General features: G+C 51.5%; 2 protein-coding genes and 1 long non-coding RNA gene across 4 annotated transcripts; 1 reads left to right on the top strand and 2 right to left on the bottom strand.

Moving 5' to 3' along the window:
• Positions 1-60: 60 nt before the first annotated feature.
• Positions 61-619, bottom strand: LOC132655095 (uncharacterized). The gene is made up of 2 exons (XR_009592729.1): positions 491-619; positions 61-156 (listed from the first exon to the last, which is right to left on the bottom strand). It is a non-coding gene; the product is annotated as an uncharacterized LOC132655095 (long non-coding RNA).
• A 751-nt stretch (positions 620-1,370) lies between these two features.
• On the top strand, positions 1,371-7,004 carry Mif4gd (MIF4G domain containing). 2 transcript variants are annotated; one of them, XM_021635602.2, is made up of 6 exons: positions 1,371-1,559; positions 2,307-2,438; positions 4,914-5,023; positions 5,182-5,337; positions 5,766-5,801; positions 6,267-7,004. In XM_021635602.2, the coding sequence occupies exons 2-6, from the start codon at positions 2,357-2,359 to the stop codon at positions 6,492-6,494; spliced, it is 612 nt and encodes a 203-aa protein (XP_021491277.1). In that variant the 5' UTR covers positions 1,371-1,559; positions 2,307-2,356; the 3' UTR covers positions 6,495-7,004. The 2 variants fall into 2 exon arrangements, with proteins under 2 accessions (XP_021491277.1, XP_021491269.1); XM_021635594.2 differs by having other exon boundaries at positions 1,373-1,559; positions 5,709-5,801.
• A 316-nt stretch (positions 7,005-7,320) lies between these two features.
• On the bottom strand, positions 7,321-10,664 carry Mrps7 (mitochondrial ribosomal protein S7). Its single transcript, XM_021635580.2, has 5 exons — positions 10,525-10,664; positions 9,879-10,070; positions 9,705-9,768; positions 8,544-8,711; positions 7,321-7,802 (listed from the first exon to the last, which is right to left on the bottom strand). Exons 1-5 carry the CDS (start codon positions 10,605-10,607, stop codon positions 7,581-7,583), a joined length of 729 nt encoding a protein of 242 aa, XP_021491255.1. The 5' UTR covers positions 10,608-10,664; the 3' UTR covers positions 7,321-7,580.
• Between the last annotated feature and the right edge of the window lie 96 nt (positions 10,665-10,760).

Consider the following 10,760-nt stretch of genomic DNA (forward strand, 5'->3'; position numbering starts at 1 on the left):
CCACCATGCCCCATTGTCTTAGGGTTTCTGTTACTGTGACAAAGCACCATGACCATAAGGCAAGGTGGGAAGGAAAGGGTTTATTTGGCTTACACTGCCACCTCGCTGTTCATCCTCGAAAGAAGTCAGAACAGGAACTCAAGCAAGGGTGAGAACCTGGAGGGAGGAGTTGAGACACAGTCCATGAAGGGAGCTCTTACTGGCTTGCTTCCCATGGCTTGGTTCAGCCTGCTTTCTTAGAGAACCCTAACCACCAGCCCACGGATGGCACCACCTGTTGTGGGCTGTGCCCTCCCCATTTATCACTAATCGAGGAAATCCCCTGCAGCCCGATTTTATGCAAACGACTTAGTTTGTATCAAGTTGACATAAAACTATCCAGCACATACACGCATTCTCTCTCATTTTCTTGGTTTCTTTCCTTTCAGGGTGTTCCTCCCCCCTCAAACTTTCCTTACATAAAAAAAAAAACAAAAAAAAAAAAACAAACCTATCCAGCACACTACCAAAGTCCAGCTTGGTGAACCAATGAGGTTTGTTGAGGTTACAGGAGCAGAAACGACTGAAGAAAGCCGCAAACACCAAAAGCTCAGCATTGGTGACAGCTCTTGAAAGCTGGGATCATGGAGCACAGCTACAGGCAGCCCGACAGGCTGCAGAGTCCTCCAGGCAGCTTGGGTGGTCTGAGCCTCTTCAGGTCAACTTAACCAGTCTCAAGAGTGCGGTGAGCAGCCCAGCTCATCTCTGCTTCCTCCACACAGCTATGCTGACCTGAGCCTTTTTAGGCAGCTAGGCTTGTCTCCGCGATCCTCATTGTTTACACCTCAGTAGGAAGGGGCTTCCGGGAGCCCTCGAGTTGTTCACTTCCCCTGCTTAGAACAATCTGTATCTTAATGTGCTTTCCCGCTGGGTGGCGCGTTGTTTCTCCCACCCTTAGGCGTCCCACGTTGACCTGGAGGATTTAGAATGTCTGACTGTTTCGGTTTTCTTCTGAAGTAAATTCCAGGCTCCTCAGTGCCCTGCCCTCGGGAGCGTCTCGTGCTGCCACAAAGGAGAGTTCTCATTTGTCACCCTAGGTGCTGGGCAACTCTTAAAACAGGCGCGAGATTTGCCTCTTGGGTCTCCTGTGCGCCTGAGGGGTGGGGAGGCCGCAGCGGTGCTCCCGATTCCCTCCAGGAAAAGACCCAGAGCCCTTAATCTCGGACTCCCCCTTTGCTTTAAAACTTATTTTGCCCTGGGTGGCAGAAGAAGTGTTGCCAGGGTGTGCCCCGGCCCTCACACATCCTCGGCTTTAACAAGCCAAACCCTAGATGACTGTGCCCAGCCGCCGGCGATCGGCCCGCCCCTCCTCCCGGGCAGGCCACGCCTTCCCGAGGCTCCTTCCACGCAGCTCGGCCCGGGAGTCTCTGACCCAGTTCACCTGAGCCCCGCAAAGGGACATGGTGACACTGGCGGGGCCTGTGACCCGGCAAGACCGAGGGCTTCATGCGGAACGGAGAGCAGGCCCGGCCCAGAGCTCGAGGGCCTTTGCGGTCAGAAACGAGGCGGAGTTGCGACCGGTGAGAAGGGGACAGGGGCCGGTGAGCGCTCGGCGCGGCGGTGGCGGAGTCGCAGATGTCGGGTGCAGATCTGTCTCGGCGCCAAGCGAGGGAGCGAGCCGGGGCGGCGGCGGGGTGCGGAGGCGAGGGCGGGCCGCGGCCGGCAGGCAGCGGTAGCGAGCGCGCAGCGAGCAGCCCCGGCCGGCGCCGCGCCGAGCCACGCCGGGCGCGCGCCGCGCAGCCCCGGAGATGGAGGCCCCGCCTACGCAGGCTAGCCCTTGCCCAACGGCTGCAGGGGTGGGTTTTGTAGGCTATAAAGGACTGGCAAACGCTCGAAGCCCTGCTGGTATCAGGAACTGCGGCTTGGACTACGCCGGCCAAGAAACTGAGCCAGCATTCTCCATGTTGGATTATATGGGCGAGTCCGATATTTACCTCAACACACCCCGGTTCAGTGTATCTTCCCCTAGATTGACCCTGATACAATAATCCAGCTGCTGGTGCGACTTTAGGTGAATTCCCGCTTCACTTCTCACATGTAGTCCCAGAAGCCTGGGTTTTCCTAAGCTGAGCAGCAGGTGCCTACTTGGTGCTCAAGCACTCCACCAGAAGCCAAGTTTGGTGGGCACTCGGCCAACCCCTGAACACAACAGAAAGTCCAGTTCTGCCTGTGCCCAAGCCTTGGCCTGCCCCGCCCAATGCCTACCCGGACTAGAATGTGGAGCTCTCCGGTTCACGCTTGAAGCCTCGTCCATCTTTGCTTCTCAGGTGCTGTCATTACTCTCAGGCCAGTGAAAAACCTCTGGGGCTAGGCCGTCATGGGAGAGGCCAGCAGAGATGAGTATAAAATCCAGTCTTTTGACGCAGCGACTCAGCAGCTGCTGAAGACGGCGCTCAAAGGTGAGCATACCGGCCCTTCTCTTTGGGCAAGAGCTGCGGAGGGCCTGAGGCCCAGAGTGAGGCAATGCCCAAGCCTTCCCTTGGCTCGTTGAGAGTCACAACCTAATTCTTGAGCTGCGTTCTTGAGCCAGTATTTTGGAGAATGAATCACAGAGTCATGTTTAAGATCATAAAAGTCTTTAAGAACCCATGAAGGAGAACAGAGTTTTTCTCTCTAAAGCCTTTGCATTCGAGGCAGTCAGAGCCCTTGAATGTGTAGAGCTGCCCGACTTGGGATGGAAGTTGGAGCATCAACCTGGTGGAGAGAATATGTAATTGCCTGGCCCTATGCCCTTCCATTGTCACAGTCAGGACAGAAGTTTGCCAGAGCGATCAGCAATGGCCGTCATGTGGCAAGCTAAACGTGTTGGAGAGGCTCCTGTCTGGAGCCTCTGTGTGTTGTGAGAACACCTGTAATCCCAGCAGATCACAGAGGCAGGAGGATTAGCACAAATCCAAGGCCAAGCTGCTTTACACAAAATGCCTGGGGGAGGAGAAATGGCCCATCGGTTTAGAGCACTCTTTGTGGTGGTCTCCTGTGATCCCAACACTCAGGGGGAAGGAGAAATGGCCCATCAGTTTAGAGCACTTTTTGTGGTGCTCTCCTGTGATCCCAGCACTGGGAGTGAGGGGAGAGAAATGGCCCATCAATTTAGAGCACTTTTTGTGGTCACTCCTGTGATCCCAGCACTCAGGAGGCAGAGGCAAGTGGATCTCCATGAGTTCCAGGATAGCTGGGACGACACAGTGAGACCCTGGCACCAAAACATAAAGAGCACTTGCAGAGGACCTGGAGAGAGAGAGATAGGCTCGTGACTGTTGGTAACCTGATGGCCAGGATCCCACACCTTCTGACCTCCGGTGACCAGGCAAGCACGTAGTATGCATACATACATTGTTGATGTACTTTTTTTAAACTCTTTTATTTACATTTCTTATATCTTTCTTCCTACTCCACCCCAATCCCTTCCAACACCCCAACACTAGGTAGGAATGAGAAAGGGTTAGTGGGAGGGAGGTGCAGTTCCCTTAGCTGCTGCTTGCTGGTCAGGGTCATTGGGTTCCTTGGAGCCAGTCCAATCATCATTTCAGGAGATCTCCAACTCTTGTCTCACAACAGCAACCAAGAGCAGCAAGGGGGAAGCAGGAACAGCCTCGTTCTTTCTCAGAGCCTCCACACTCTGTGGGCCCTGTCATTTATTTTCTCTCCAGAGTTCTCGGATTTAAACTCTCTGCAGCTGGCGAAGAGCTCCTCTCAAGCCAGCATGAGGCAAATAGTCTGCTGTGACCATCTGAATCAGTCCCACACCCCACACCTGGGTCCAAAACAGAAACATGTTCATATCCACAACAACCATACAAAAATAAGTAAATAAATAACTTAAAAAAAATTACATGGTGAGCTCCAGGCCAGCCAGAGCTAAATAGCAAGGCTGCCTCAAAACAAAAATAAATAAATAAATAAATAAATAAGTGTATGTTGTGGAAGTCTAGGCATTCAGTGTCCTCCCAGAAAACAAAAGCTGTGTATCCTAAGAAACTACACTTTTACTTTGGCCTCTTCCAGCCTCATAAACCTACAGTCATTTATTTTGTTTGGCACAGGATTTCTCAGTGTAGCCTTGGCTGACCTACAACTCAGAGATCGGCCTGTGTCTTCCTTCTAAATACTGGGATAAAAGGTGTATGCCACAATAATAATTAAACTATTATTTCTGTGTGTTCCTACTTGTCTCCATGTGAACCGTGCATATGCCGTGCCTGGTGCCTGTGGAGGCAAAGGGATGTCAGATCCTCTGGAGCTGGGGTTCAGCTGTGAACAGCCAGTGTAAAAGCTGGAAATCAAGCCCGGGTTCCCTGAAAGAGCAAGCGCTCTTAACCACTGAGACCCTGCTCCAACTCCCTATTTTCTGATTAGGCAACTAGGATCCTGACAGTGAGTGCCTCCCTAGGCATGGTTATAACCACTTTCTTTGGAGAATTTGTTTTTATTGGTTTGTTTGGTTGCTTTGTGACCAACCTATGGTTTCACACATTAGGCATAGTGCTTGATGCCTAATTACACCCTGTACACATAAGCTATTTTTTTTTATAGACAGGATCTCACTATGTAGCTCTGGCTGACCTGTGCCTGCCTCAGAAGCACCACTCAACCAAGCTTTCTTTTTTGAGACAGAGTCTCAAGTAGGCCAGGCTGTCCTGAAACTCTGTATGTAGCCCAGGGTAACCCTGACTTCTTGATCCTTCTTGCTTCTGCCTCCTGAGTGCCAGTGAGCTGGCTTTCCCTTCATCTCTCAGCATGTGTTGGGAATGCTGTTGCAAATACTGAAAGTCCTTGGGTGTGATGGTAAAACAAAACCCACCTTCAGTCCTTAGCAGATGGCGGCAAATGTGAGTAAGCAGGTAACTGTAGACCCCCCTCCTGTCTCTACCCAGATCCAGGTGCTGTGGACTTGGAGAAAGTGGCCAATGTGATTGTGGACCATTCTCTGCGGGACTGTGTGTTCAGCAAGGAAGCAGGACGGATGTGCTACGCCATCATACAGGTTGGGGGGCTGGCAGAGAGGGAAGCAGCCTTGAGAATGGCACTTCAGGGTCAGGCACAGGCCAGCCATCACAAGACACAAGAGGAAGTTACACAGAGAGAGGCTAGGGTGGGGGGATGGGCAGTGCCCTGCTTACCACTCTCTCTCCTGGCTCACAGGCCGAGAGTAAACAAGCAGGCCAGAGTGTCTTCCGGCGTGGGCTCCTCAACCGGCTGCAGCAGGAGTATGAGGCCCGGGAGCAGCTGCGAGCATGCTCCCTGCAGAGCTGGGTCTGCTATGTCACCTTTATCTGCAACATCTTTGACTACCTAAGGGTGAGACGGGGGCGGCGGTGAGGGCCAGCCAGGGCTAAACAGCAAGACTAGACTGTCTCAAAAACAAAAACAAAACAAAAAAAGAATGTTGTAGAAGTCTAGGCATTCAGTGTACAGCCAGAAAATAAAAGCTGTGTATCCTAAGGAACTACACTCGCACTTTGGTCTCTTCCAGCCTCGTAATCATCCTACATTCATTTACTCTGTTTGGCACAGGACTTCTCAGTGTAGCCCTGGCTGACCTACAACTCAGAGGTCCGCCTGCTCTGAGGTGCGTGTACACCACACCTGGCCTGTGTCCCAAGGCCAAGGCTGGATTGCTCCCCACGGTCACCAATGCTGCGTCCCTGCTCCTTTTGCTCTCCCCACAGGTGAACAACATGCCCATGATGGCCCTGGTTAACCCTGTCTATGACTGTCTCTTCCAGCTGGCCCAGCCTGAGAGTCTGAGCAGGGAAGAGGAGGTGAGTGGCCATTGACAAAAGGCTGTGGTGGGCACGCTGGCTCTGCGTGTGGACTTGGAGGGCAGTGCTCCTCAGCAAGTGTCTAGTAGGGGCATTGAAGGCCTGTAGCAATCACAAGACAAACCACAGTGTCTGGAATTTATCCAGAATGCAGAGCAGCCAAGGTTCCCTCCCCTGAGGGAGCCCTGTGCTCTGAATGACAAGGGCTGTGGCCAGCTGTGGGCACAGATGGCCCAGAACCAACTGTGAGGCAGGCATTGAGGAGGGCTAAGCAACAGTTTGGAGACAGGCCTGGTTTGGAGTTCAGCCTGGTCAGATGTCCTGGAAAAGTTCTTTAGCCCCTGGTGTCAGAGTGAAGCAAGGAGCCACCATGAAGGGCAAAGCATGGCACCCAGCAGGTGCCGCTACTCCATGCGCCACGTTGGTCCTCCCTCTGGCTGACCAGGTCTTCCCACGCCCCTGCAGGTGGACTGCCTGGTGCTGCAGCTGCACCGGGTTGGGGAGCAGCTGGAGAAGATGAATGGGCAGCGCATGGATGAGCTCTTTATCCTAATCCGGGATGGCTTCCTGCTCCCAATAGACCTCAGCTCCCTGGCCCGGCTGCTGCTGCTGGAGATCATCGAGTTCCGGGCAGCTGGCTGGAAGACCACGTCCGCTGCCCACAAGTATTACTATAGTGAGGTTTCTGACTAAGCTGGGCTCCCATGGGCCTATGGCTGCACACACCTTCCCGTGACACTACTTTCCAGCTGGCACCAGAATCATTGTCTCTCTTAGTCCCTTCTAGATTCTTCTATGACTGCCCTCTTCCCTTCCCACTCTGGAGTTTGGAAACCAAAACAGCCCGGGTCTCCTAGCTGGAGACTGTCCTGTTTCCGCACTGCCTCCAAGTCCTTTTAGCTTCTTTTCTTTCTCCCACCACCTGGGCCAGGCAGGGAAAGGCAACTAACAACCACTGAACTGTGTAACCACTGATGCAACACTACCTTGGTGCCTCAAGTTTCCCCATCTGTAAAAACGGGCAATTACAGCTGTTGGTGGGATGCTTTGGGATGTTAAGGGGAAGACACAATAGTGTTTTATACATTTTGCAGAGACGGCTGTGCAGATAAGCTTATATCCTGCAGTCGGTTTTTTTCGTGAGTGGCAATGCCTCACCAGGTTGGGGTGAAGGTTTTCTAATAAATCTTTTCTGAAACCAAATTGCCTCCTTCCATAGCATCCAAAGGTGTACCCCCAGCTGAAGGAAGATTGGACTTGAGTTTCTTGGAGGAGATCTCTAAAGGACCACGTTCTGTCTCTGAGGGTGTGGAGCAGGGGAACAGTTGGATTAACAGGCAACACATGCTCTAAGACACTGAGTCTTACTGTGTGAGGGGCAGCCTCACTCAAGCTATACCCCAACCTCTAGCCGGTATGGGAGAATCGAGAGCTTCACAGCATTGAGACTGCAGTACAAATGTCCCTCTCCATCCATAACTTCCTTCCACAACTTTCCAAGGAGGCAGTAACTCAAGTGTTTCTTTTTACCATCACTTTATTATTGTTACTAGTGTGTGTGTAGGTGTTCTGTCTCCATGAATGTCTGTATACCATGTGCATGCCTGGTGCCCACAGTGGTCAGAAGAAGGTGTCGAAACTGCCTCCATGTAGTTGCTGGGAATCAAACCAGGTCCTCTGGAAAGAGCAACCAGTGCTCTTAACTACTGAGCCTTCTCTGCAGCCCTTAGGCAGTTTTTATGACAGCGTGTTCTGGTCTTCTCCACCTCTCCTCTCCTGCTACCACCAGCGGTAATGGGCCAGGGCTCGGTTAGACTCCGCCATCTTATGCAGGTTGTATTTCCTCTTGATCACGGGACCCCTGTTATGAAAAGCCTCCAGCAGCTCATGGGACAGCTTCTCTGGCATCAGTGTCCGGCGTGGCTTATTCTCTCGGCACTCTGTGATCATCCACTTCATGGCCATGAATCGGCGCCGTCGTTCAGATAGAGGCGAAGGGACCTGAGTGAGACAAACCAAAGCTGAGCTGGCCTGACAGTGTGAGGGCTACCAGCTCCCAGGCGTTACCACGTACTTTCTCTGGGATATTCCTGGGATGGGCCCTGAGAACAGAAACCCGCCTCTTAGACTTTCCTTCCTCTAAGTGACATCTGTGACTAAGGAACATTCACTTTGAAAATATTCATTAAGCACTTTGCTTCCTAAGAGAAAGCTTTGCCAAGTCAACAAAAACACCAATTGGGAAAATCCTGCTCCTTGGGCCAAGCCAGCTACTTCAGATCAAGAGTGCCTAAAAATACAACTTTCTGTACAAGAACCATTTGCTTGGCCCCTCTGCATGCCAGGTACTGTGCCTCCACCAAAGACACAGAGAAAAAACTCCCCTAGTCTTAGGAGCTGATACTAAAGGAGAAAATAACCTAATATAACAATGTAATTTACATGCTGTGATGGGGTTGCTAGTCCAGTTCAATAATGAGTGGTCATGGGTCAAGTACTATTCTAGACAATGGCGAGTAACCAGAGTCCTTTACCAAGAGTTCATACCTTAGGCCCCACAGGACACTGGACAAGTTATTCTCTGCCCTTCCATCTGCTGCCTATGGCCTTTACACTGTGGACCTCAGACAAGGGGATCCTGACAGTCCCCATCTCTACAGATTTTTACACTTGACCCAACTCTGGACCCTCACTCCCCCAACCTGTTTTACATGTAGGCTGCCTGCTTTACTGCCCACTCACCTGGTAGAAACGGCCCCCTTTGAGGATAGACACCAACCCAATTATAGGCTCACAGTTTTTCAGTGCCTCATGGAAGATTTTATAGGGGTTACGTTCAATGGTGGCTCGTTCCTCTGCAGAGGCAGCACGGTACTTCTCAAACTGCTTCCTTTTCATGGCTTCCAGAGTCTGCAAAGAGAGGGAGAGGCTGCTCAGGCCCTAAGAGTTTACCCAATTCAGCCCAGAGTGTGGGCACACCTGTGACTGCCACCTGGAAGCTGGAGACAGGAAAACCAAGAGTTCAAGGTTATCCTCAGGCACACAACAGTGTTCAGGCTAGACTGTACTCCATGATACCCTCTTTTAGGAAAACCAAGAGTTTAGGTTCCTCCTGCTTTGCTAAGCTTTGACACAAAGAACAGGCTGAGACTTTTTTTTTCTTTTTTTTCGTTTTTCAAGACAGGTTTTCCCTATGCAGCCCTGGCTGTCCTTGAAACTAGTTCTTCAGTTAGGGCTGCCCTTGAACTCAGATCCACCTGCTTCTGCTTCCCAAGTACTGGGATTAAAACTGTTCACCACCATTGTCCAGCCAAACTTTTTTTTTTTTTAAGATTCATTATGTACGCAATATTCTGCCTGCGTGTATACCTGAATGCCAGAAGAGGGCACCAATTTTCATTATAGGTGGTTGTGAGCCACCATGTAGTTGCTGAGGATTGAACTGAGGACCTCTGGAAGATCAAGCAGTGCTCTTAACCTCTGAGCCATCTCTCCAGCCCCACAAGCATTTTTTTTTTTTTTTAAGTGTGGGCACAATGGTGACTGTACGTAGCTCTGGCTGGTGTGAAACTAGTTGTTGACCAACCTGATCTCCAACTCAAGAGCTCTTCCTGACTCTGCTTCTTTTAAACTCACTTTGTAGAGCAGGCTGGCCTTGAACCTGATCAGAGATCTGCCTTGTCTGTGCCTCTTGAGTGCTAAGATCAAAGCAACCTGTTGCCTTCTCACCCTGGACTCTCCAGTGATGGGATTTGAGGTGAGCACCACCACTCCCAGATCTTGGAAATAAAACTTAACGACAGGCACAGAACCTCTAGTTTTGATGCTAAGGTGGAAAAACCAGACACAGAACAATGCCAGAAAGGGGGAGGAGGGAAGCAAAAGTGGAAAAACCAGGTTTACCTGGGCCATGAGGGATCTGGCCAGTACTTTGTTGCCTCCTTTCATCATCATGTTGGTGAATTTGCTTCATGGAGAAAAACAACATGTTTAGCTTTCCAAGGCTGTATCACGGGCCCCTCAGCAGAAACCTTCTTAGGGCTGGTTCCAGCCCACAGAAGAGCATTTGCACCTCACCTAATGACAGGGTCAGCAAACACTGAGCTCGTTTCAGTCGCGGCGGCAGCTTTGAAGAGCTGGGTTTTCCTGAGTTCCTGCTCATATTTCTCCTCTTTAGTGAGTTCTGCTACTGGCTTACGGTAAGATTCTTTATCAACCAAGGGATCCCTGAATTGAGGGGCATAGCGGCTACACCTCACTTGCGTTATCCTGGGAGTGGGGGAAAGGAGGAAGCAGACAAGAGAACTCCACAAATGAACTTGTGACTCCACAAGTGAATAAGCTTGACTTAACAATAAGCCTGTTTGCCATCACGCTGACGAGGGACAGTAGGGCTGGGACCAGCAGTAGTTGTGACTCTTGTCCCAAAAGGTAAGAAGCCCTCTCCGACATTGGCTACCAAAACGTGTTCCTTTGCAAACGCTACTGAATCAGCTCTCCTCCAATCGCCTAGGCAATTCTAGTTCTGAGATCTCGGGATAGAACCAGTCTAGATCAGCCCAAACTGTGAAGCAAGGGGCAAGCTACTAAGCCCTCAATCTGGCCCCGAGTATGTGCTCTCCCGCTCCAGGACCCAGCGCGGCTTGTCTGCGGCTCCTTTACTTTCCCCAGGTACTCCCGTAAAGCCCCGAGCGGAGCTCCCCGCTACTAGTTGCCTTCTCACCCTGGAAGGTTCCAGACAGCACGTCTCACTCCCAGAGCCAGCCCCGACCACCGACACGCTGCGTGCAGTGCGGGGGCAGCCATCTTGGCCGGCTACAAGGACCTCAGAGGGCTGCCCACAGCGCGCCTGAGTGAGTGACAGGATACAAGTGAAAAACTGCACAGTTTACAAAAGAGTGGGTTTTACGTCAGTGTTTCCCTCCGAGGAAGAAGCAAGAAAACATGCTCGTCCTCTCG

This window comes from Meriones unguiculatus, chromosome 7 (assembly GCF_030254825.1).
Source record: "Meriones unguiculatus strain TT.TT164.6M chromosome 7, Bangor_MerUng_6.1, whole genome shotgun sequence".
Classification (NCBI taxonomy): domain Eukaryota; kingdom Metazoa; phylum Chordata; class Mammalia; order Rodentia; family Muridae; genus Meriones; species Meriones unguiculatus.

Coding starts and splice junctions, on each gene's coding strand:
- Mif4gd (XM_021635594.2), top strand. CDS start 2,357: ATGGGAGAGGCCAGCAGAGATGAGTATAAAATCCAGTCTTTTGACGCA. Junction 2,439..4,913: donor GCTGAAGACGGCGCTCAAAG/GTGAGCATACCG, acceptor GTCTCTACCCAG/ATCCAGGTGCTGTGGACTTG. Junction 5,338..5,708: donor ACATCTTTGACTACCTAAGG/GTGAGACGGGGG, acceptor CTCTCCCCACAG/GTGAACAACATGCCCATGAT.
- Mrps7 (XM_021635580.2), bottom strand. CDS start 10,607: ATGGCTGCCCCCGCACTGCACGCAGCGTGTCGGTGGTCGGGGCTGGCT. Junction 8,712..9,704: donor CCAGATCCCTCATGGCCCAG/GTAAACCTGGTT, acceptor CTCTCTTTGCAG/ACTCTGGAAGCCATGAAAAG. Junction 7,803..8,543: donor AAGGGGGCCGTTTCTACCAG/GTGAGTGGGCAG, acceptor TGTCTCACTCAG/GTCCCTTCGCCTCTATCTGA.